The following is a 27,465-nucleotide window of genomic DNA, read 5'->3' as shown; positions in this document are numbered from 1 at the left end:
AGTGAACTTCACTTGGGTGCTACTTAGGGACAAGAAGAGACAGCCAGGTAAGCCATTTGAGTGACTTTCAAGCATTCTTCAGATTATATAAACCAAGGACACATGCCAGTATGATATTCTCAGATGAGTTAGTAAAAAAAATGTTTCATCAAATCAGCATCCAGACATAACTGTTAGGCCATCACCATGTTATTTGTGTTGGTGAATAACCCACTATTCAGTAGACTGGCAGGTGGCGAGTAAGATAGCATCAGACCACCACTACAAAGTGTAGCCCAAGCCTGGTGTTGATTGCCCTAAACTGACACAAGTCTGTTCTCTTGCTTCACTCTGTAGTGGAAAATGGAACATTTTGCATTGCCAACAAACAGCATAACTTTTGTTCCTGCCAATTTATCAAGCGCACTGTTCCAAGATGAGGCCCACTACAGAATTCTTTGCCAGAACTGGAATGGTGGGACTTGCTGATATTACTGAGGGTAGAATGCCCATTGCAGAACCTAGACATGGGTAGAGCTTACGGTCTTTTCTTTTACTCATTTACACAATTAGGAACATTCTCCATTGCAACAGATTATCACCGTGAATAATAATCTCCTTCACAGACTACACAAGGTTCTGCCATCCACAGTCCCTGCTTATTTTTCCTAAGAAAATTTGGATTAGTTTATCTGTCTGTACATTTGATAGGTTTGTTATGAAGAATAATAATTCAAGTTTAGAGATTGTGTCAACCATGAGTTTCTAACCTTGGGAAGGCATGGGCACACAGAAAACATTACCTTATTGTGTTATGCATTGGCCACCTGCTGATATAGCAGCCATTGGAAGAACAGGTTAGTGGGGCTATAGTTGGTTGAGACAGCTTGATAGATGATAGATCGGGATAGGTGGAGACTGACCTGATGCTGTTCTAACCTCTCCTTCATAATCCACTGTTGAAAGAGTGTGCAGGACAAAAACTAAACTGAATGGTTAGTTATCTGGATCCAGTTATTTGCATGCTGGCATATGTCAAGCTTGGCCTCAAACATATGCTTTAGCACAGGCAACTGGCTCCACCTGAGCACAGGTACCTTGCTGCTAGCTGATAACACAGATTGCCTATTGCTGCCAGAACTGCGAAAGACACTTGGATGATATCTTAGCCAATCCTTGCATTACTCCCAAAATTAAAGGAAACTTCATATCCTTGATGTTATTATTTGTGCTTTAAACTGATTGCAGGCAGCATAGGATTGGCCTCTGAGCTCATGCCTGAATTGCTCCCATACTATGTTGCCTTTGGACCTACTTAGGCAGTAACTTTAATAGCTTTTTGCCTTTATTGAGGAAGAAGAAATAAGGCATGGTTCTGCCCAAAAGATGTAGACCTGGACTCAAGTCTCTCATACTTTATTGTTATTTACTAAATGTGCTTTTACTGGCTGATTAAATCTACTGGATGCTGGCTTATAGTTATCAGGTATACTGTATTTAGGTTATCTGACATCAATTTGTTTTGACTGTGTCACAAAAGAGTATTGTCTTGCCCTTTAGGGGATACTAGTTCAAAGAAAAGCAATTAGAACAATAAAATGTTATTGCAGTTATCCTTGGGGCTATATTGCTTTCTTGCAGCTCATTTGTATTCTACTGGGTGATGCTTGAAAGTCTTGTGTACTATCTTACTCAGGCAGAAAGTTTTCTTAGTCAGATTATTTTGGTTTATACCCATCCCTGGGGGAAGACTGAGTTATACTCTGCTAATATTTATATCCATAGGAACATGATATGGTGGATATATTTGGAATGGGGAGACCTGAGTTCAATGTCCATTGTTTATTAGATAACCATGGTCTGTTTATTGTTTCTGACTCAACAATCTAACAAGATGGCAGTAAATCTAAAATGAGACAATTGTGAGCACCTTGGAACACACAGGATAAACATATACTGTATGCAAACTAATAATAGAAAACACAGTTCCAAAGTAATGATATATGTACAAACCTCCCATATTAGACTTTATGAACCTCTGTAAAACAGTTCAGCTGAATAAGCCTAACTTTCCCTAAACATACAAAACCGAGATGTCTAGGAAGATAGTGACTCTGTATGTACTATCACCATCCTTGTATTAAAACCTTATTAAATCCTTCAAGTTCCATTGAGTCATACACTTTGTTCCTATTGGCTCTGAAGATTAATGTTAATGCTATATTTACCCAGCGCTTAAAACCAACTGATTGCTATGGGAAACTGGACAAAGGGACATTGAATCTATTTTTTTTAAGTGCCCACAGTACTTTTGTTATCGGGAAAATAAAAAAGAATACTGGAGACCAGACCAAGAGACAAAAGCACTAAATAATATAGAAGAATGATGGTAGATTTTTCTTTTATTTAATCCTGACTTAAATGGTCTACATTTAGAGCTTCATTTTTTTATTTGCCAGAGTAGCAGACAGTTCTTATGCCTTTGTGCTGTGCCAGGCAGCCAACATGCAGGAGTTCTAGTGAACCATTGGGATGTTGCTATAGCTGAGTAATGACCTATGATCATGGGCATCTTTGGGCAGGGGAAGCCAGCGGTAATGTCACAGGTATCATGATATCATTGCAGAAATGACACCAATTATGTATTTGCATCATTTTATGCCATGAAACAAAATGACAAAAGTATATATTTGGTGGCATTTGCATGATGGTGTTGTAATGCACACAATATCATCTTGACATCATTCTCATTTCTATTGGATACCTAACACATTTGATTTGGTAGTTTACAACACCACACAAAACTGATTTTATTCCATATATCCTTAAACCTTCATTTATTGCATTTAACAGCGATTGATTCTTTTAACTGAATTCTGCTTAACTAAATGAAAGGTTAAGAATAACACTTTGTAAGATAAGAGTATACTTGTCAAAACAAATAGGTTTTATCTAAAATATTAGAGGTGAAAATCTGAGCACATGACTGTGATTTAAAAGAAGTCCTGAATTTATTTGTGTGTGTATTTTTAATCAATACTTACTTACATTTAAACATACAAGGAATAATAATAATAAAAAAATTATAGGACTGGGGGCAGTGGGAACTTAACTGTTATGCTCCATTGAGTCTTATTTTACCCAAATCAATCACAGCTCAGGAAAAAAAGTAGCATAGATATTTATCAAAGCAGGCCTAACATACAGATTTTGGATCCTTGTTAAGTATTACAAGATAATATGGTTAAGATTTTGGATTCAGAGCCAATAGCCAAAAGAAAGATTGATTACCACAGGCCTGATTTAGCACCTTTCCTCAACTGTACTAACCATGGTACAAACATGGCCTAGCAACTTCATTTTTTTATGCCATGTCCCTAAAAAATTTGCCCTCATCCCATCCCCAATCTCAAAAACACCTTTAGCTGTTATGGTTTTTAAGTAATGCTTATTCCTTTCCTTAATCATGGAGAAAATCAACCTATGTGGTCCCTTGGAGTTGAAAAGAACTTGAAGCCACATAATCAATCAATATTCCTTTAAGCAAATATCAAGTCATGTCAGCTTGACCCACTTCCCTAACCATTTAGTTGATGTTGCAGTCAAGTAGCCCCAGAGGGTGAGATTAGTTGGGTACCTCTTAGCCACTTTAGGCTAGTATAGGCATGCTTCTTCCTTCCAGCCCCTAGGTACTATTTCCAGAGCCATTCTGTTTGGGGCAGTTGAGGAATTAATGTTTCAAACTAGTGTGTGCTCACCATGTCTCTAAACTGATTCTCAGCTCAGGGGCCTGGATTAATTTGAACACCAGTTAACCAATGGTGTGGCACAAGGGCTTCATGCTGAAGTTGAAGGAGAATAGCCAAATTTCTATTGCTTCATAGTGTAACTCTTCCTGTGCCAGTTAGTTGTCTGGGTTGCTTTTGAACATTTGTTTAGAGCTGTCCTTGAATAGGGCTAAACTCATGTCCAAAAGGAGCCTGATGTTTGGGACTAGGACTTATGCAGCTGCATTAAAAGGGAGTTTGCCTGTCACTTCTTTAAATCCTGTCCAAAACCTGACTTTTGACATGACCAAATGATAAACTTGTGGGTCTTGTTATTCCTCAATCCTTGTTTCTGGACAGTGAATGGTGGATTATTTTCCTGCCAGCTGGTGAATTGGTTGGAGAAGAAGAAAACAAAGTCAGGGAAATGAAATAACACCTATATCCTGTAAATAAAGACAATATAATTTGCATTTCCTGTGGCAAAGTAAGTATTGCCACTGGGAACAGATAAACTGGTGGATATCAGTTTAGCCTAGGAAAAAGCTCAATGCAATTACCAGAATTTTATAGTGTGGCTCTGATAATTTTTCCTGTAGTGTATTATGTATGTCAGGTTCTGAGCTCTTTCTTGTTGTTTTCCAAAGAACCAACTTTGCTGTAGCTGGTTATTTCTTTGGAAGTGTGTGGATATGAGGATGAAGGTGTTGTGCATCATGGCCTTCTGGATCACTGGATGAATTTGAAACCTGTCCCTCAAAATTTGAGTACATCAGAACCTTTCTAGAGACAGGAAATAGTCCTGATTCTACCTCTTCCTCATGTCCCTGTCATGAAATGCTAGAGATTCTTGATTTGCATATTGGCTTTGTTCTCAAGACTTTTTTCTGATTGAGTTTTTAAAGGTTAATAAAAGAACTCCAAGCAGCAAACAGCAATCTTGCAGAGTAGAAGCGTGAACCAAAAAAGGAACTTGCACAGTAAGTTTAATTGCATTCAGAAATAAATTTAGTCTTCACATAGTAGTTAGATGAAGAAAAATAGAGATAGCTTACTTTTATTCAGTAGATCTGGATATGGGTATGTTCATAGTAGAAAGCATTTAATCATCACTGGTTCTTTGTAGACACTTTCTATGTAGAATAGAAAGTCTATGTGCAGGCAAGATGGTAGGGGGAGGGCTGCATTCCTGCAGAACCTCCTGCTTGCATGTGTGCCAGAAGGGTAATGGAGATTGTTAAGCCCAAGAAGGAGGAGGAAGTGGAAATCAGGTGATCCACGTGACATCCCACAAGCACAATAGAGACAAGTCTACCAGAGAAATCCACTTACTATGCTTGTGAGACAATGCTGAGTTGACCCCTGATAATTCTAACATTTTCAAGGGACAAAATTAAGGCTATTTAGGCACCCCAGGAAATCTCATGTTGTATCTAGTATCTGGAAGAATAATGGCAATATACAACTGAATTAAGCTTTCATCTGAGTGCCCAATGTAGTGCAGTGGTGATAGAAAGAAAAAAGTCCTTAAACATATCTACACTATTGGTAGCATGTTTTAGATCCTAGGGCTGTGGGTTGCCAAAAAGGGTTTAACTTGACTCCTCAAGAATATGATATATCCTCATGTTTAGAAGCAAACTTGCACATGTGGTTATATACCTTTTTGAGAGAAAACAGAAATCTGTAGCCATCAGATTTAGCTGACCGTATCTTAAAAGAAAAAGAGAAAGAGGAAACAGTATGTTGATATGGATATATAAAGGGATGCCATAACTGACCTGGAGCACATAATCTATGTATATTTAGTTTCTCTACATGGATCATTACTTTTCACACATGCAGTCAGATTTGGACCTTGAAGAGAGCATTTCATAATTCCAGTTTCTGCATAAGAATGGTTTTGGGATTTGCAGATCTCCTTAAAAATAACTGGATATGTGTTCATGACAGTAAGACAAAGGCACAGTTACTTTATTTTTTCTGCAGAGCTAAAAGCTGTACTTGAACAAAGACTGCAGTTACAGAGGTGAAAATGAACTGATAACCCTGTGAAGTGAATATATGACTCTGCTTCAGGGAAAATAAAATATAGAGTAATACTTTCAAAAATAACACCAGGGGCTGACAGAGGTAGGAAACTTAGTAGTGAAAGTGAAAAATGACCATCCTCAGAGATTATTTAAAGGTCACAGGAAAGATTCCTCTCTTTCTCTCTCTTCTCTCCCTTTCTTTCTTTCTTTCTTTCTTTCTTTCTTTCTTTCTTTCTTTCTTTCTTTCTTTCTTTCTCATTTTCTGACTAGTCGCTGTAGGTTCCATTATTGAAAGTCAAATAATATTAGGGGGACAAGGTGAAACGTGTTGAGGCTGTTCAGAAATAATGTTCATAAAAGTTACATTATAATTTAATTGTGTTAGCAAATGATATTGTTGGGATGGTCCATATGTAGTTCCAGTTTTAACCCAAATGGTGATTCTGAGTGAGGAGCTGATCTCCTAGCAGGATGTCTTCAGCTTTAACCCAATCTAAAACCTGTTGTGAAGCCCCACCCAGAGGAGGTTGGGGTCAAAAAGGGCATTTTTTTGTTCTTTCTTCATGAATCCAGTAAGAAAAATATAAATTGCTAATTATGATTAGACAAAAACAGATTTCCTTTAACTACTTCCACCAGAAAAACTATAAACATACAAATATACAGAAAATAGCATAAGTACAGGAATAACTTCAAACATTAGTAAGCTATTGATTGCAATTGTGTGGATTTCCTTGTGTCCTGAGAGACTTGCTCAGTTGGCAGTTCATGCGCACACAGGAGCGCAATCTCCTTAAAGCTACAGTAAAGCATGTCCTCTTATTCCCTTTAGAACAATTGTCAGTATGGAAAACTCAGTAACTCAGTAGGTTCATGCCCATATCTGTGAAGCCTTTGCACCTTGTTTAATATATATAACAATATAAAATTATTAAAATTATTATAATTTATTATATAATCCACATAATACATTCTAAATATATAATACAATTTATTATAAAACGATTGTGATGTTTATATATATATATATATATATATATATATATATATATATATAATGATATATAAAATCAGTGACCTGAATAGGAGCATGTTGTAGGACTGTTTATGTGTTTCAAGAATATAAAATAAAAGTTCATTGTCCCATATACTTTTTGTTATTGACAACCTTCACAATGTACCTCCTTGTTAAAATATTTTTTCTAGCTACTGATGTATTGAACTTAATGCACTACTCAAACATGGATGCAGTATAGCATATGATAATAGCAGGAATGGTAGGTAATAGTCATGTTGATGGTCAGAAGAGGTTAATATGTTTAGGTTACATCTTTTCAATGGAGTAGTTCAAAGAGATTACTTCTACAAGTTTGTTTGTTTGTTTTTCCCTCAAAGAAAATGCAATTTACAACCCATGAGAAATTTGGAAATGTATGTGGGTTTTTCAATTATTGGTTAAATTTTCAGAATTGCAGTTCATCTTATGATATAAAACTGGGTTTGTGTCCAGCAATGAAAATACAATATATTTATTGTATAAATAAGTGATAAAAATTTTGAAAGATGGAGAAAAATTAACATTTTTAGAAATACCATTCTTATTTTAAGTCTGAATACTTGCCAGACTTACATAATAGAATCCCTTTCTTTTATTGGCCAGTCTCATACGTTTTGGATTATTATTAATTCTCCCCAAAGATTAATATTAATCCAAGTTAATATTGGATTAATTATTAATTCTCCCCAAAGGCTATTAGGTAGCTTGGCTTAACTCAAGTTGTTTAGAATTTGGAGTTTGGCGAGGGGGCAAAGAATGTATCAATACCAATGTAAGCATTTGATAGTGTTCCATACAAATTCCCTTAGTAAATATGTTCAGGATAGTAGCATTAGAATCTGCCTGCCTAATACCAGTTTTAGGACATTGCCTTATAGTGTCTTATAACAGTTCAAAACTTTCAGCAAATAGAATAATGTGTGTATGTGTCTGGGAACAATATATATGCTGCTAAAAAATTATTTTTGTTTCTTGACTCTTGACTTCTTCTGGAACAAAGATGCTGAATTGAGTTAAAATTTTTTGAAAGTTCACTGATGTACAAAAATGTAATTAAGCATTGGATGACATTTTTAAATTTTATGTGTTTGGCTGGATGATAAGGGCTGTCAAGCAATTCATTTTAACAGGTTTTGCTCTGTTATTACAAAAAAAGCACTGAGACAGCATGTTTTCTTACCAGGGACTTGCCATGAATAATAAAATATTCTGTTTCTTTCCTTCATTATCTGTATTCCTTTCCTGAAAAGAAATAAGGATTTTAGGTCTCTACTTACCTAATTAAACAGCATTTATACTATATTCTCTCTTTGCTATTTTGTGCTAAATATACCACAAGGAAAAAACCCTATCATTATTATGGCGTTGTTGTTGTTGTTGTTATTTTGCAGTACTGGATTTCACTTTGTACCTGTATATTTCTAGTTTATTTGGTCTAGATTTCTAGCTGCCCAGAGTCACTGGTCTGAGATGGGCGGCTATAGAAATTGAATAGATAGATAGATAGATAGAAAGAAAGAAAAAGATAAAAGATTGGATCTTCTGCCATTGAAAAGTCAATGCTTTAATTTCCTTTCTTTTTTCCACCCAGTTTGAACAGGGATTTAAGAAAACCCTTACTGGAACACTCTTCATCATTTTAACTAACTATCCTTATTCATATTGTATGGTATCAGTAGATTCTTGAAAATTATATAGCAGGACAGGAAATTAATAGCACCTACCAGAAGTCTGCTTATGAATATTGTCATCAAATGATCTCTAAAGTCATTTACAAAATAACTGTCTCATTTTGTAAATTGTCTTAGCTGTGGACTTTTATATGAGCTCACAATTTTGGGTCTAATCTTAGCATACTGTCTCTGAATCAAAATGAATGAAGTAATGTTTTGCGTGATCACACTATTTCAAGAGGGTTTTGAAAGGACAGAGAATCTGCATGCAGCAAATGTTACCCACTTGTATACAAAGTCCAATATTAGCTTGAAATGTAGCACTCTTTCCAACATGGTGATGTGAAGGTTGTGACAGCCAACAACAGAAGTGTAAAGGACCATAGAAGACAGAAATTTATCCATGTCAGCCCTTCGAAATAGTCCAGACAAGAAGCACAAACCATGAGAACTAACACTATGTTTATTGTAAGGTTATAGTAACAGCAACTTGAAAGTCTGAAAGCATTTCTCCCCTCTGTTACTTTTACTTTCCAGAAAACTAGGGAGAGTCCCTTCTGAGATGCTTCCCACATTCCTTTCCCTCTGTGGGCTGAGATACCTTTTGCATGACAGTTGTCTAGTCTTCAGCTCTTCTTGCCTCCCAAGATCATTCCCACATACCATTCCAATCCATCCTTCCTTCTCCATATGCCATTCATGGAAAATTATTCTCTACAAGTGTCTTAAAACATGCAATAAATGTTATTATCATTTCACATTTTACAGCCTGACTGTAAAACATTTTGAAGTACATTTAATATGGTTTGTTACCACATTGTAAAATAAATAAATGTCACAACATAGCTACAAAAGCTTGATATATTCACATATTGTTAGAGATGACTCAGAGACCTTGTCCTCAAAGTCAACCAATGCAATAAATCTGAATCCTGGATGCTCAATTAGAAGCTGCAGCTGAACGATCACAGCACAGAAAGAGTGGTACTTCAGTGACAAACTACTTATTTTGTAGTGCCACGGTTTTCAGGTAGTTCCAGGAAGAATTGTAAGACTCTGTCTGAAAATGTTGTCAGCCACTGTAGACTATCTGAATAAATAATAACCACACAGCAACTATTATTTCTTCCTTCTCCTCTTCCTCCAGTACCATAAGCAACTGAAGGGAGGTGGGAAGGAACACCTCAAAACCACTGTTCTTATTGAAAGTGTATTACTTTTCCATAGGATTATAACTTGTACACTTACCTAGTTGTGAAAGCCACACTGGATGAAGTACTGTGCATGCAGCTCTTATCTTCGTTAACACAGTCAGAAGCTTTCTGGTGTAAGGGCAAGGAATATGTTTTCTTCTTTCATAAACTTTGCAGCGTCCCTAGCACTGTTGAAAATTCTATATTAGAACAAAACAATAGCTGAGGTTTAACACTGATCACTATTCATTAGTTTTCATAATTCTGTTTGTCTGCATGAATTAAAAACCAACACAAAACCCAAATTCATCCTCTCCCTCTGTTTCGAATTTACCCTGGAGGTGAAAAATGGAAAGCTTTACCCTCCCCACTGTATATATAGTGATCACAATCCAGATCAGAAGCCTGTGCCCTATTATGAAGGTGGAAAGAAATGGGCAGCAGTAGAAATTACTATTACTATTACTACTACTACTACTACTACTATTATTATTATTATTATTATTATTATTATTATTATTGACAAAAGTGAGGTTATCCCAGGTGTCCTTTCATTAATTATAACCTTTCTTTTTGTGGTAGTGCTTTTTATTTTTTAAACATGTTGTTTTTAAAAAGTATTGGGAGTTTAAAGAACAAATAGCAATGGACCTTTATTTCCCTTGAAGGACCTCTTCCTTCAGGTTTGATCTGTTGTTGAGAATGACATGGAACTAGAGCCAGTATTAGGTAGATTGCTCCACTTTCTCATCTTTACTTTGGAAAGTCAAGCATCTTACAGATGTCAAAATACATTTTGCCAAAACAAATTTCCGTTTACTAATTAGTTGGGCTTTTTATATTTTGAAAACAATTTGGAATAAACAATTTGGTCCTCATGTGAATTCATGTGCAACCTGTCTCTGACACCTCTCGTTTCAGGCTTCCATGTGAAGCTGACAAAAATGCAGCTATTTTTAAACCACATTAAATATGTATTACTTTAATTCACTTCTGAAGTGATGTTTTGAAGCATGCACAGTCTTGATAGATTCCACCAACCTTAAATAAGGTAGACGGAAACTAGAATTGATGGCTTGGTATAAATATGTCTATTTTTATTTTGTTTGGAATTCATATGTAATTTTTTGTTTATTCTTTCCCTGTTCAACGTTAATAAAATGGCAATATTGTTTCTGCTTACTTCTGACCAATCAGGAAACTAGTTGATATTGTGACATAACTGGCTAATGGTGTAAATAAGGACCCAAGTTAAAAATAGAATACACCCTCAGGACAAACTGGGGAGATCTAGTCTGATAACATTTAGTGTTTATTTCTTCAGAGGCCTCTGGCAATTTCATTTTGCTGCATGTTTTTGTCCCTGATGTGGAAGATTACTCGAATGGAAACTTCTTACTCTCGTTGCAGATAGAATACAATTTAAATATCAGTCTTTTCCTTACAGGCAAACATTAGACTCCAAATTACTTTTAGATACCCAAAGGCTCAGGGATGCATAATATATAAAAATATGCACTGGATCAATAAAAATGATAGAAAGGGCCAGAAGTAATAGAATAACCATTGGCAGAAATGACATTAAGCATACAAAGATATTCTGTTCAATCCTTGGACTCTCAGACTGGGTTGTAAAGACTCTTTACCTGCTAGAAGGCAAGCTAGCCTTTCATTTTGTAACGAGGAGAGCCACATTAATCTAGGGTGGCAAAAAATGAGGAGTCTGGCAGCACCTTTTCTGATTAAAAGATTTTATTTAAAAGGATAAGTTTTCACAAACTGCAGCACTCTTCATTAGAGACACAGAGTCCATGGCTGAGATAGGCAGTTCTTGAGATGTTTTGGACTGCAACTCCCATCCTCTTTATATGGTACAAACAGGAGTTTAAGTTACTAGACTACAATATAGGTATTTGTCCTGAGTGATTATCATACAGAACTATACGGCATAGTTAATATAAAAGAGTTTCCTATGTTCCTGTTAAATGTCAAGCAATGCATTTTACAAACATGTAAAATGCATTGCTTGACATTGCTTGACAAAACTCTCCTTCCTGATATAATTGCAAGTAAACAAGACCCACCCCCAATATTCCTGAAAGCTGTTCAGATATGTTTTTTTTTTCCTATTCCAGAAGAGAAGACAAACAAATGCAGCATTTTCAAATGTTCAAATATTCAAAAAGATTTTAAACTTCTTTCACTGCTTGTGAAAGTACACTGTTATGCCTAAACATGCTAAAGATGTTCAGGATTTTTTTTCTGAATGTTCAAGGATTATAGTTTATATTCAAATTCTCCTTCAACTATGAAACAGTAAACAGCCTACCTCACAGGTTTGCTGCAAGTTAAAAGTGCCTCAGATTACATGCTATAGATTCTATAGTAAGAACTCAGGGTTTTGTTCAATTTCTTCCCAACATTTCTTCAAGTTAAGTAGGTTTTTAATTACATTGGATTTAATTATTAGATTTATACTGCACCTTTCCTCCAGGAGTTCAAGGCATTTCTTCCTCCAATTTTCAATATGCTGAAAAATGAATTACACAATAGATGTGGCAGCTTCTGTTTAGCATTGTTACCAAAGCATGGATCCTAGTGTCCCCCTGAGTGGTATAGACTATTCCAATATTCATGAATGGTTTGTTCTTGCATTGTGATGCTTACTTTATAGAAATGGATAGAGGTGATACAATTGTGCATCACATCAAATAATGCAACTGCAATTTTAAAAACTGTTATTAGAAAAAATATAATTTTCTCTCTTTCTTTCCCTGGCAGGCTTCTCCATCATGATGGAATTAACTCAAATGGATTCCTATATAAATTTTGCACAGTAGGCTCTAAGTATCTGGGCATCTCATCTTCTTGGATAAGTGACATCAGCATTACAAGGGAAGAATCAAGGGATGGGCTGTAGCTACAAGAAGTCCATTGCTGTTTGTATTCCTGGGATCTGTCTATGTTCAATCTGCTGAGACACATACCACATTTATATTGGGTTTTCCATGCCTGACCAAGATTACCTTACATTTCCATTGGTAAATTACTCTCTTCCTCCCAACCACACACTTTTCTGATTTTTACAGTTGTTTCTGTCTCTTTCTGCAAAATTTGTTTTTCTGTCTGGGTGTGAAAGTCCTCGAGACCTGTTAATGCTGATGTAAAACCATGTCAAAGCCAGTGGGACTCTTATGGCTGCCTTTGATTTTTACTCCTGTTTGTGTCATGCTGAATTCCAATTTCCTCCTCTGGATAACTGCTCTAGCAATACGGTTTACGCTTATTGAGGGACAAGCACAATACCCAGTTGTAACCACAAATTATGGCAAAATCCGTGGTGTAAGAACACCCTTGCCCAATGAAATCCTTGGTCCTGTGGAACAATATTTGGGAGTTCCTTATGCTTCTCCTCCAACTGGAGAGAGACGTTTCCAACCTCCAGAACCTCCTTCCTCATGGACTGGTATACGGAATGCCACACAATTTGCAGCTGTTTGCCCACAGTATCTGGATGAGAGGTCACTGCTTAATGATATGCTACCGGTTTGGTTTACTGCCAACTTGGATACTGTGATGACCTATGTGCAAGATCAAAATGAAGACTGCCTCTATCTGAATATTTATGTACCAACTGAGGATGGTAAGTACATTCAGTAATGATGTAGTGGCCAGTGGGCCAGTCTGCGCAATTTATTGAAGTATGCACTGTAGGGAATTCTGCAATGAACTGTGTGATGAACTATAAAATTTCTAATTGGTTCTTATTAGATCAAAATATGATAAGAACAGTACCATGTCTGTATTGTTCACATTTGCTACATGCATTTATGATCACAGTCCTATTCTTCTTCCAAAGAGTGGCGCTATGTTAATCCCTGGTTGTTCACAGAGGAAAAGTCAATGTACAAAGAAAATACAAATGGCTCTGAAACCATTCAAATAAAAAATAAACAACTTCTAATATTAAACAAAAACATCTGTGTTAATACCTTATGTCTTCAAAATGAAAAAAAAAAAAGTCTATAGCTTATTTTGTTTAATAGAAGACCTTTGAATGACCATTAACTTTTTAGAAGTGCCTTGCTTTTTATTACTTCATAATAAATAATACATCTTTTTGACATAAAGATTTTTTTTATTTTTAAGCTGTCAGTATTTTAATAGCCCTCACTGTGTGTATATATAGAGAGATATATAATTCTTCATCCAGACAATTATATGTGAGCTAATCAATAGGTATGGCAAAATAGCCAAGAGTTACCATTAATTGTTTCCCAAACAAATATCTTTCCCTAATAATTTTTCTATAGATTTATTTCTATTACAAATATGTGTTTTATGCTTTTTCTTATGATTATACTTTTTAAATAATCTCTCAGTAACATTCTTACCAATACCCTTAGCTTTGATAATTATTCCTTACCTGAAGATAATGATTTACAAGGCAAATAGCTTTTTGGTTCTATTATACAGAATCATAGAAAATTGTCCTGTAGATGCGTATTTGTAAAATATTTAAAACAGACTATTTCAGTTTGCTTTTGTTCATAACAGTAGATTTATCGCCATCTTTGTACCCTGCACAAATAAATGCACAGAAGACAGATGATTATAAATGGCTTATTTTAAATAGCAAAGCACTTGAGGCTTTTGAATATCACTATTTTTATATTGTTTTTGCTCTGATTTCTGCTTCTGCTTCAAGGTTCTGTCAACTGTTGGCAGTGCTGCTGGTATAATTAGGAAATGAAATATTTCTAAATAAAAGGAAATGAAATATTGCTATTACTACTGCTGCTACTACAAATAATAATGTAAAAAACACTTAAGCTATAAAGTCCCAGCATATTTCCTCCATGTGATCCCACCCCTTTTCTTCCTAGCATATTGCAATGTATCTGTTTCCTTTTCTCTGTCTCATCTGAAGGAGTCAGTGGTTCACTCTTTCCCAGGTCCCTTGCTAAGTGATGGTCCTCTTGTGATGGAATAAAGAACCCATTGGCAGTTTCAAGAGGGATTATGGAAAAGAATGACCAATCATATTGCAGCAAGTGAAAAGGCGAGCAAACTGGAATGGTTTTAATGGAGTACCATGGTGCTCCATAAATAAAGGAAGAGTTCAGCTGTGACATTCTGTAAAGGAAAACCAAACTCTTTCAATCTCCAATTTCCTTTTCTTTATTTTGCACAAGAAAGCAGAGGCAATGTTTTTGAACACAGAGGGTTTCAATAAATAGCTGTTTTTCAATTTACAGTATTTTATGAGAGAAAAATAAAAAGCTGAAGGCATACCTCCCTATCTCACATATAAATCACTGTTTCAAATGAACCCTGTATGCATTCAAGCTCTTGAAGAAGTTGAGACTAGAAATACTGTTCCTTTTTATTCAATCTGAGGGAATCTTGTATTTTCAATGTTTACAGCAAGATTTAGGGAATCACCTTAATATAAATATTAATAGAAACACTGGTAATTTATAGGTGTATGGTAGAAAAAAATAAGCCAGAAGAAGGAGAGATTATAAAAGGAATGCATTTATTTTCTCTCTAATTTGCAGGGGTTGATATCAAATTAATTCAGCTAAGTTTTGGCAATTTAGGATCTCTGGCATAAGTGTTATTGAATGTAATTGAATAAAGTTTGTGCCAGACCCTATCTCTACTTTTATGAGATGTTTTTTCCATACTTACTTTGTAGGAAATGGGAATATTGAGAAGAATTTCACTTATGGGAAGGACTTACATATTTTTGAGAATTATCTAAACATAATAGTTTTCAAGGATAGACTTTATATCACTTCAGTGATGGCTGGGTGATGCTATGAAGATGCTTTAAATCATTGGGGGAAATTGCCTCAAGCATTTCAGAAGCTTAGAAAGCTTTCTAAGCTATTAGTTTACAAATTCTTATTGAAATTTCTTCCTGAAAATTAAAAAAAAATGAATTGCTTTTATTTTGTTAGGTACATATTGGAGGCACACAGAAATACTAAGAGAGAGGGATATTTGAAATTTGTTTTCTAGGATTCTTTTTTGATAATTGTTTTCTAGGATTTTACTTGATCCATCATCAATACCTGTGGAGTGAGGGCAGGGCAGGACTCAGGGAAAGCATCCTTAGTATAGGAACTGAGATAAATCAGAGGGATCAGATAATGAGTGAAAAGTGATAGACAAATAATTGGGGAGGCCCTGAATGTGATCACAGTTATTTGGGGAGGAAGGTGCAGCTTTGTACATAATAGCTTACCTTTGCTACACTAATTTTAAGTGTTCTATATAGAACCCTGTCTTAATACTTTGACACAGCTTTATCCTTGATTTGCTTCAATCTGAATGAATTCTAGAACCCAGTTAGGTTAATTTTGAAGCAATAAGATTTTCAAAAGCATATTTAAGCTTTTGACTTTAGCTTCCTGGCCTACCTTCCTTATGCAATAAGGAAGTTTTTCATAGATGCCTCAATCGGTAGTTCAGTAAAATTCCCTTGATCTTGGCAATTGTTATACATGCAATTATATAATATAAAATATGCATTTACATAGAATAGGGGGAAAAGTGAGAAAACTGTTATGGAAAACTGTAATTCCCATTTGTAAGAACAGCCAAGGCTATGAAACCCACCCATGTGAGTGCAGTTAACAAAGCTTGTTGATAGTACCAGCAGGATTCAACTGAATAAGACTATACTTTTCCTTGTGGATGAAAGTTCCTGCAGTTCATGAACTAATGATGAAGTTATGTGAGTCTACACATTTGAAGCTAGTAGCTGAAGGCCAATATGCTATTAATGAAGAAAATAATCACATTCTTTTGTTCCCAGGATTTGCATCTGCATGAACTCCTAACTTTTCATGGTTAGCATTTTTAAATCTGCACAGTTTTGAAATCCACATACATATTGATTGCTTTTCTGGGGGATGAAAATTTGTCTACATGAAAAGACATTCTCATTTTTTTAACCTGCATTTTGAATTGCCTGCATTTTTGAGGCCCTAGGGCAGTTTTACTTTTCACTATATTGGAATTTTACAGTTCTCTTATTTTGGTGAATTGCCTGAGCTTGTTTACACTGTGATGTCTATTATGTGTCAGCTCAGATATTTTCCTCAGCTTGAGGATAAATTATGCTTTATCACTTTCACTTCAAGTGACTTGATATTAGGGTGGTGTTTTTTGTTTTTGTTTTTGTTTTGGTGTTCTTTTCCCTGGCATGAAATCATTTGATTTTTGAAGCAAACCATGAGAGAAATTAATTAATGATGCAGTAATCTTACACTAGTTAGTTACACTAATTAGTTAATGATACAGTAAGCTTACACTATCTATAATGTAAGCTTACTATAATCTAAAAAGTAAAGTTCAGAATGGACTTTAATAATAAAACAGGGTTAAAAGGCACATAGATTGTAGCCAGGGAAAAGGTCCAACTGATTGTAACTGTCAGTAATTGATCTTTCTCTGGAAAACTGAACAATATAATGCAAAACAAAAGGGTTTGGAACCATGCATATTTTGGAATATGTCTTCCTCTATTCTATGTTCTTAGTCTCTACAGTGATTAATTAGAGATTAACAGGCCAATGACAACCTTGACTTCCAAAGAGTTACCTAATCTATTTTATACTCTAGACTTACCTAACTCTATCTGGGCAGCTAAAATCCAGGCAGCCACAAGATGGCTGCATAAATATACAAAAGTCATTCATTCATTCATTATTTCATTCTTATTGATTAGTCAACTGACCTTATCAAAATGCAGGACAGCACCAATATACAAAAATGTGCTTTAGTACAGGTTTAGTTTGGATACATTTAGAAATATATCCAAACTAAAATGAGCCTTCGTTATAGCTCTTAGACTCTTGAGGATTAATTTAAAAAATGAACATATTTCTTTACAGTCACAGCTCATGTTTTTTTTACAAAAGCCCAGCTACAGCCATATCAAAATCATTCTGATTGTGAACATGACAATGAAGTGCAGATGCTACTTTTTTTAAGGGTAACAGAAATAATTCCTTGGAGTTTAGCTTGCTCTTCTGGTGCTGTGGAAACTAATAAATGTGAAAAAAAACATTGAGTTGTGATTGTTCAAAATAAGGGTGGAGAGAATAGTAGTTTTTTTTTTTAAAACAAAACATTTAGGCACATAAGGGAGCCTATAAAAAGGGGGCAAAGATGGATGGAAGGATTTTATGTGTCGAAACAACAAGGTTCGTGACAGAAGAGCTTCCTGCCATGTTATAGAATAAAGTGATCAGGTATACCTCCCAATTAGGTAATGAAGCATTAACTATAACACCTTTAATTATTACATGCAAAATATATTGTCTGTCATTTTTAAAGAAGTTTGTTTAGGGCTACCAAATATGGGTTCCAGAATCCAAATCACTACTAGATGCAGGAAATATATACAGAAAACTAATTCATTGCTGCCATCTGGTGATTATCCAAATTTTTGCAGCCTAAATATAGTAGACCTAAACTTGGTTCTTATGCCACTGGCATGAAATGGATAACAATAGGGCTGTGCATAGCTTTGGAGGGTGCTTTGCCTCAGTGAAGCTTTATGCAAAATGCCCCAATAGAAGCTGGTTCATAACCAACACCTTCCCCTAATAGCAAAACAACTCCTCCTCCTCCTCTCCCTTTGCAATTCTGGTATGCAAAAGTTTGCTCTGAGCATTCATAGACGTTTCTCACAATATTTTTAATAAAATTATTTCGCCTGTAGCATGAACTGCCTGATCAAGACCAATCCCAGCTGTCTTGCATGGGTGTGGGGGAATGATTTGTAAGAGTTGAGCTCCTAAATACTTTTGGTATTTATTAGAGAATTATTGAAATAAGGGAATATGTGTTTCTTTTTAAATAGAAATTTAAAGTGCTTAATTATACAGTGTGCTTATCTTAAAGGAACTTATTTGTGGTTCCTAATATTTACATAGTCTTTCATTGCTAAATAAGTTCTCAGTAGGTTTTTCCATGGGACATTTTTTTTCTTTTGTTAGCCCCTCTCTCTTAAACAAAAACTGAAACTGTTGTCTTCTTTTCTTCTGCATCTAGAAGAGCACTGCCTTACCACATGGCTTCTGAATTTTCTCAGCTGCCAGCTTTTCAGAGTCTTCTCATCACAAAATAATTTGAAATCTAGGAGGTTGAGCTCTTCCCTCTGTGACTCTAGTCCTTCTCCAAATGAAAAGGAACGGTCTATAAATGGCTCAACCCTAATCATGTTTAAGGATTTAAGTTGAAACCACCTTCCCATAGCAAATTATCTGAGATGGGGGGGGTGCTACTTAAATTAGGTAGCGACTGATTCCAGCTTGTCTTCTTTCCCCACCCCTTGCTAGCAATGCAAGCACACTATTTCACCTCAGCATGCAGAGATAGTTAATATGATCCTGTTCCCTCTCTTTCAAATCCACCTCCAAGCACAGGAGACTTCAAAGTTCCATCCCTCCATCCCTCACTATAAGGAGACAAGTAACAGCATGATTTCTCCAAAGTACATGGTGTGCTGCTTTCTTATCATGAACCGTCCTCCTGCAAGAAGTGGAAGAGGCTCAGGAGAAGCAGGGCTTGGGTGGCCTGGAAAGAGTATACAGGCTCTGCACTAGGATCCAGAATGAACACCCTGACGAATAAGCCCAGGAATGAAACAAACATACACACTTTGCTGTCCTTATTTGCTAAGTCTGGTTAGATGAAGGTTGTTAGAAAACAGGGCTGTAAATAGTATAAATAATGTTAAAATAAGTGAGTTGTTGCTAGCCTCTGCAGAAGGGCCCGGCCCAAAACAAAAACTACCTCCCGTAGGCTGACCAATTAAAAGGAGAAAAGGAAATAATTTCATCTCTTCTCAGCAACATTGTGAAATGGGAAGTATCTGCATCTCTTATCTGAGTCATTAATTCAAAAGAGGCTTTGATTGGTATGCTGTCTGCTACCTTCACATGTTATCTGAACCTGTACATTCCCATGTCAAACAAGGTAGACATTAAACATGAGAAATTACCAAACATGAGAAATTACCAAGAGATTTGCTTTAAAAATAATACTTCTAAAAACAAAATGAAATGAATATTTCCAAACTGTACCAAGCAACTTATTTTAGCAATATGAGAATTGGGATTTTATTTTATTAAAATGATCACATTAAAAATAAACAAAAATATTTCTATAATTCTAATTGCAAACATTTTCACAGTGAAATTATGACCAATGTCCAAACAGAGGGAAAAAATCCCTTTTTTTAGTTTTTAGTTTTTATTTTCATTTATTTTATTTATTTGTGCAATAAATTTTAAAAACAAAAACAATTCCTTCTAAGTTTCTAAATATTTCTATCATCTGCCAGCCAGGTGTCTGTTTCTAAGTATCTAATCAAATCTTTGCTTATAATCCTACGAAAACTATTATTATTTTTCCCATCTTAAATATTCATGTTAAAGTACAAACAAAACAAATACAACAATCACAATATTTAGTTTAAATCAAATAATTGTTTTGTAACAGGCTGCAATATCTTTCTGAAGGTTACTAGGGTAACTAGGCATTGTTTCCAAAAGTGTTAAATGATGAACCTGAATATTAATATTCATAATTTACTAGTCAGAGTGGGTTAGCAAATATACGGGGCTCCTTTTTACATCATCTGGTCCAGGCTTTCTCAACTTTTTGACCCTGGAGGAACCCTTTAAATATTTTTCAGTTCTCTGAGAACTGCTGCACATTCAGGCTCAAATATAGGCCAGAAGTTACAAAATTATTACACTCATTTCATGTGTAGGCTTGTATATATGTTGCTTTTTGAGTGAGATGGGTGGTGACGAAATTTGAAATATAAATAAATAAATAAATTTAATAAAAGTGTTCTTACACTAAAAATAAAGGCTAAATCTTACCTCTTTAATGTGAAGTTGCTGAAATTTGATTTTTTTAAAAATAAATTGTGATCTTCCAGGGAACCCCTAGTGACCTCTCACAGAACCCTAGTGTTCCACAGAACCATGGTTGAGAAACCCTGATTTAGTCACGTCATGTGTAGTATTTGATATCTTTTCCCTAATCTGGATTTTGTCATTCTGACCCACCCCACCCCATCTCCTAGTGGTGGCAACCTTTGCAGAAATGACTACATATGCTTAGATGGCATGGGTTCCCTTCAAAACAATCACGCCAAGCATTCAAAACAGCTCAGTGTTTTTCCCCTTCACTCAGCTGTTTGGAGGAACTCAGCTTAATATTCACTGCCTACTTACGCACAATGGATGAATAGTTTGCCCTGTGTTGTCTGATACATTTGTTCTTTTTTTTTTTTCCTGTTTACTACATACAAAGAAAATTGCTTATTTTCATTTTCTGTATTTCATGTGGATCTTTGATCACTTTTTACAGAACTCTGCATAATTTTTTTTTTCCTCCTCACAAAATGTTTTTCTGTCTGGAAAGTTTTCAGCTTTAAACCAGCTACTTATGCTTGTTGGCTTATTTTTCCCTTTGGATGCGTAATATTTTACTGTACTCAGCCATATAACATAAATGGCAGGAGAAGTTGTTCTGGGTACTACATTAAAATGTTAGACCTTATTTCATCAGATAACTGCACTATAGTGGCACCTAGTGATAAAGCACAGACATTTCTCAGTGATAGAATAGAAATTCACAGATGGGGCAATTCATTTTTCCCTATCCAGAAGAAACACACTTTTATAAAATTAGAAGTTACAGATGCCTGTTCAGGTAACCAGTAAAACAAAAGAACCGGTGCTGATGTTATACACATATTGTTTGAATTTTTGAAAATAGTATTATAAACCTCATGCCATATGACAGCAGTGCATTTTTGAACATGAAAAAAAAATTGAAAGGTCTTGTTCTAACCATATGAGGAACTAAAATAATCTATAAATTGCCTTAGTATTTATTGGTTTATAGAGTAGGGTTCATTTAAGTATTATGGATGTTGCTTATATCACATCTGTGGTTTATCAATAAAGAACATTGCCTGTACTGTATTTGTTTCATAAACGCTGTTTGGAAGATAGTTTAAAGGGTAATTTTAAAAATTATTTGTTTATTTATTTCCATTATTTCTTTACTGGCAGTTTTGCACATGTCTTGGCAGTTAATGAAACCCATAAAGTAAATAATTTAGAAATTAAAATTGCACACTGATAATAATATGAAGAGCCAAATGAAGGTGTGAATTTCCAAAGGCTTGTTGGAACAGACATGTTTTTACAGCTTCCTGGAAGATGACCACAGTGATTCTCCTTCAAAGATGACCCTTTCTCAAAAAGGCATTTACAACCTCCTGAACTGGTATCTCACCTCTCCTTTAGCTGCCTGAAACAACCAGGACTCCAACCCACCAGTAGCAGATCCACATCCTTAGAGTATAAATGATCAAAAGAACCCCAGTTAACTTTTCAAGTTATAACTACAGTTACCTTCTCTAGTTCCATGCAAATACAAGCAATTTTATCAGCAAAACACCTTACAAACCTGTCACAACAGGTAGTGTGTGGGGGGTGGAATTTCACTGGACTGGCATGCTCCAGTAGCCTATGGTCCTCTTAAAGAGTCTGCTGGATAGCATTTTGCTGATGCAGAAAGCACAGAGAAATATTGGTATGGGGCTGCCCTTATGGAAACAGTGTAGAGGATATGGACTTGTACCTGGGCTTGACTGTCTTCATTCTTTATTTCCTGTCACAACCATGGTAAAGGCATTCTTCCTGCCATCAATGGCATGGCAAGTTTATTTTGTTAGCAGCTACTATGTTCTCTTTATTTATTGCAAATCTAAGCATTTTCCAGTTTGATATTACAGGTAAGTATTTCTCTGCCAAATATTGGTATTTTTATTAGAGTCATTCTTCTATGTATGGCTTCTCATTCTTGCCCAATCTCCAGTGCTTTCCACTGTTAACAAGTTTATTAGGTCCTTTAAAATAGTTATCATAATAGTATTTATTACTCAACTTTCTGGTTGTCAATACATCAATATAAACTAGACTGCTAAAAACTGAACCTATACTTCAGAATCTTTAAACAGGTGCATCACCACATCACGGCAAAGCTAAATACCATTTTCTTGGCGTACCATGAATTCAGAATGAATACATTATACTATATAATATGATTCATGGCTGTCAGAAATTAGCAACGTTTTTGTGGAGACAGACCATGACATTAGATTTGAAAGGAGCAACTCTGGCAAAATTCACATTTGCCAATCTTGTTCAAATACAGATCTTACTGCATCTTCTCTGACTGAAGATACAAACTACAGTTCACAGCAGAATTAATGATATAACTTTAAAACACCTACAAATAATGTTAAAATTTCCTTTTTCAAAAATAGAATTTCATTGTTTTGAATACTCTAGCCAGTGGTTGTCAAATCTGCTTTCCCTTAAATGCAGTCTAACAGATGTTAAACATTACAACTTGGCTATTTTAGTCATACATCACCACCAATGCTGCTTTTCCCTTAGCATGGGTTTCAAGCTTTGTCTCCATCGCAGCAACAGATCTGGAATCATAAATGAGAAAAAGCATCTGCACAGGAGAAGAGAATTGGAAGACATCTCTTCTGCAAATTTCCGAGCATCTGTTGCTTTTCTCTAAAATAAACACGTTTAAAGGTTTCCAGTATTTCTTCTGGACTTCCAAGGGCAAAGACATATATGACTCAGTCAGTTACTAAGGTCATTGGGTCAGTTTTTTCAAAAGCTGATTACTAATTTCACACTGTAAGCACAGAGAAGCTCAGCTCTTATGTTCTCCTTTGGCCATATAAACTAAAACTTCCATGTTCAGAGGCAATATTGGATTCAAACAGGGAGAAAGAGCGTGTGTGAAGAGCAGAAAAGAAGGATATGTTATCACTATGCTACATGCCACAATTATTTAGCCAGGCAAAGCTACAAACAAAATACTTCTGTAGGAGTCTTCTTGACCTGATGATGGAAAATTCACTTCTTGCATTACAGACCTCATCATCCCTGGCAATTGGCAACATTGGCTGTGACTGATAAGAACTAAATAACAACAACAGAGTCACATTCTCCAGCCCTGCTTTAAAATGTGATTTAAACTGATGCAATAGTAGCCTAATGAGGGACCAAAGCAATTGGAGATAAACACTGCCAAGTATTCACTAAAGAGCAGCTTCCTTTGTTCCTATAGGGCAATTTTAATAAAAAATAGGTAGGGCTTAAGCTTTACTAGGATCCCTGAGAAATGTGAATACCTTTTCATCAGAAAGAAACTTCATTAAACATATGCTTTTACAAATGGGCATGTGGCTTATATGTCATTACTACTGAACTGTGGTACTACAGAAAATTGCTGAGTTTATGTTAGACAGCACAAGAACTAATCATTCAGTGCTAGATGGTGAAATTGGAGGAAGAAACATCAATAATCTACACTATGCTGATAACACTGCTCTGGGAACTGATGCATATGCTCTACAGGCTCTAGTAATTGAAAGTTAAGAAGCACGGTGAAAGAAATGGGACTGAATGTAAATACAAAGAAAACCCAATTAATTACAACAGGTACAATAACCAGCCTGAAAAATGACATTGAAGATATTGAAATAGTGAATAGCTTCCACCTTTTAAGATTGGTGACATCAACAGTAAAGGGGTCCCCAAAAGTGCTGCAGACTAGCAGTCGGTGGGGTAGCAATGAAGGCCTTGGAAAGATATTTGGACACTGTGACAAGTCGATACCTTGAAAAACAAAACTCTGCAGGCAGAGTTGTCCAACTCTATGGAGGTGAAAGTTGAATTTTAAAGAAGCAGGATAGAAAGATTATTGATGTTTTTGAAGTTTGGTATTGGAAAAGATTCCTGAGAATACTTTGGATGGCCAAGAAAACAAAGAATGGTTGATAAAAGAAATCAAACTAAAAAAAAAAAAAAAACAGAATGAGAAACATTAGCCAGTTTCTGAAGTTTATACAGTAAATTCAGAGAGAGTTGATAGACATATAGGGGCATCCCAACAGCAGGCTGTTCCTTCTAATGTGATGTGTGTATTATATTTTTTTCAAAGACTCTGATTTGTACAACTGTGTGTGCCAATTGCTCTTTTGTCAAAGTATGAGAACTCTGTTTATTCCGAGTCCTGGAATGTGTAGAAAAAAACTCCATTCATTTGGCTAAGTCTGTAGGCCTTTTTTCAGATAAGAAGGATGAACAGATTAATGGAAAGTTGTTATCTTTGTTATCTTATTGTCAGTGTTTATTATACAATTAAAAATTCTGAAAAGAAAGCCTTGAAATCTCTCACTGAGATTTCAGAATTATAATTAAAGCTATGCAGTACAAAATCGACTCCTACATCTCAACTACCCACAAGAATTTAACAAAAACTATTTATGAATGAACATAAACTAGGCATAAACTTTACACATTGGATAATTTGCTGCACACCTGCAAAATAAGCTTTAAGAGAAGGTTATTTTGATAATGAAGGGCAGAATAATATATATAAGAGCACTGGGTTTATGGGATGATAATAAGGACAGATTTAATTTATTTTTCTTTTATCAGACTTATTTTGTTGATGTTTATTTGTTCAGTCACTTCCGACTCTTCATGACTTCATGGACCGGCCCACACCAGAGCTTCCTGTTGGTCGTCAACACCCCCAGCTCCCCCAGGGATGAGTCCGTCACCTCTAGAATATCATCTATCCATCTTGCCCTTGGTCGGCCTGTCTTCCTTTTGCCTTCCACTTTCCCTAGCATCGGCATCTTAACCAGGGTGTCCTGTTTTCTCATTATGTGACCAAAGTACTTCAGTTTTGCCTTTAATATAATTCCCTCAAGTGAGCAGTTTGGCTTTATTTCCTGGAGGATGGACTGGTTTGATCTTCTTGCAGTCCAAGGCACTCTCAGAATTTTCCTCCAACACCACAGTTCAAAAGCATCGATCCTCCTTCTCTCAGCCCTCCTTATAGTCCAGCTCTTGCAGCCATATCTTACTACTCAGAATACCATTGCTTTAAATATGAGGACCTTTGTTGTCAGCGTGATGTCTCTGCTCTTATCTATTTTATTGAGATTTGTTACTGTTCTTCTCCAAAGGATTAAACGTCTTCTGATTTCCTGACTGCAGTCAGCATCTGCAGTAATCTTTGCACCTAGAAATACAAAGTCTTACACTGCCTCTACGTTTTCTCCCTCTATTTGCCAGTTATCAAGCTGGTTGCCATAATCTTGGTTTTTTTGAGGTTTAGCTGCAGGCCAGCTTTTGCACTTTCTTCTTTCACCTTCATCATCTGCATATCTGAGATTGTTAATGTTTCTTCCAGTGATTTTAAATCCAGCCTTGGATTCCTCAAGCCCAGCATGTCGCATGATGTGTTCTGTGTACAAGTTGAATAGGTAGGGTGAGAGTATACAACCCTGCCATACTCCTTTCCCAAACTTAAACAAGTCCGTTGTTCCATGGTCTGTTCTTACTGTTGCTACTTGGTCGTTATACAGATTCTTCAGGAGGCAGACAAGATGACTTGGTATCCCCATACCGCTAAGAACTTGCCACAATTTGTTATGGTCCACACAGTCAAAGGCTTTAGAATAGTCAATAAAACAGAAATAGATGTTTTTGTGAAACTCCCTGGCTTTTTCCATTATCCAGCAGATATTGGCAATTTGGTCCCTAGTTCCTCTGCCTTTTCTAAACCCAGCTTCTGCATCTGACAATTCTCACTCCATGAATTGCTGAAGTCTACCTTGCAGGATCTTGAGCATTACCTTACTGGCATGTGAAATGAGTGCCACTGTTTGATAGTTTGAACATTCTTTAGTGTTTCCCTTTTTTGGTATGGGGATATAAGTTGATTTTTTCCAATCTGATGGCCATTCGTGTGTTTTCCAAATGTGCTGGCATATAGCATGCATTTCCTTGACAGCATCATCTTGCAAGATTTTGAACAGTTCAGCTGGGATACCTACTGCCTTGTTATTAGTAATGCTTCTTAAGGCCCATTCAACCTCACTCTTCAGGATGTCTGGCTCTAGCTCACTGACCACACCATCAAAGCTATCCCTGATATTGTTATCCTTCCTGTACAGGTCTTCCATATATTCTTGCCACCTTTTCTTGATCTCTTCTTCTTCTGTTAGGTCCTTGCCATCTTTGTTTTTGATCATACCCATTTTTGCCTGGAATTTACCTCCAATGTTTCTAATTTTCTGGAAGAGGTCTCTTGTCCTTCCTATTCTATTGTCTTCTTCCACTTCCTCACATTGCTTGTTTAAAAATAATTCCTTATCTCTTCTGGCTAACCTCTGGAATTTTGCATTTAATTGCGCATATCTCCCCCTATCGCTGTTGCCTTTTGCTTTCCTTCTTTCTTGGGCTACTTCTAGTGTCTCAGCAGACAGCCATTTTGCCTTCTTGGTTTTCTCTTTTTTTGGGATGTATTTTGTTGCCGCCTCCTGAACAATGCTGCCAACTTCTGTCCAGAGTTCTTCCGGGACCCTATCTACTAAGTCCAGTCCCTTAAATCTATTCTTCACCTCCACTGCATATTCCTTAAGTATATTAGTGAGCTCATATCTAGCTGATCTGTGTTGTCCAGTAGGTGCTGCATATCCTCATAGAATTGATCTACTTCAGCTTCTTCAGCATCTGTGGTTGGGGTGTATATTTGGATCACTGTGATATTAGATGTCTTGCCCTGAATTTGAACTGAGATAATTCTATCATTTTTTGGATTGTATCC

At 35.9% G+C, this 27,465-nt stretch overlaps 1 protein-coding gene across 2 annotated transcripts in view; it reads left to right on the top strand.

The window, feature by feature from the left end:
• The window catches only part of NLGN4X (neuroligin 4 X-linked), a 167,304-nt gene that overhangs the window by 28,125 nt on the left and 111,714 nt on the right, over positions 1 to 27,465 (top strand). For both annotated transcript variants that reach the window (XM_063305066.1, XM_063305065.1), the window contains exon 2: positions 12,484 to 13,345. In XM_063305066.1, coding sequence (XP_063161136.1) covers positions 12,874 to 13,345 — 472 coding nt within the window. In that variant the 5' untranslated portion in view covers positions 12,484 to 12,873. The remainder of the gene's footprint in view (positions 1 to 12,483; positions 13,346 to 27,465) is intronic.

The sequence above is a fragment of the Candoia aspera genome, chromosome 5 (genome assembly GCF_035149785.1).
Source record: "Candoia aspera isolate rCanAsp1 chromosome 5, rCanAsp1.hap2, whole genome shotgun sequence".
NCBI lineage: Eukaryota > Metazoa > Chordata > Lepidosauria > Squamata > Boidae > Candoia > Candoia aspera.
The sequence above is the reverse complement of the archived record's forward strand: the minus strand, read 5'-3'. Positions and strand labels throughout refer to the sequence as shown.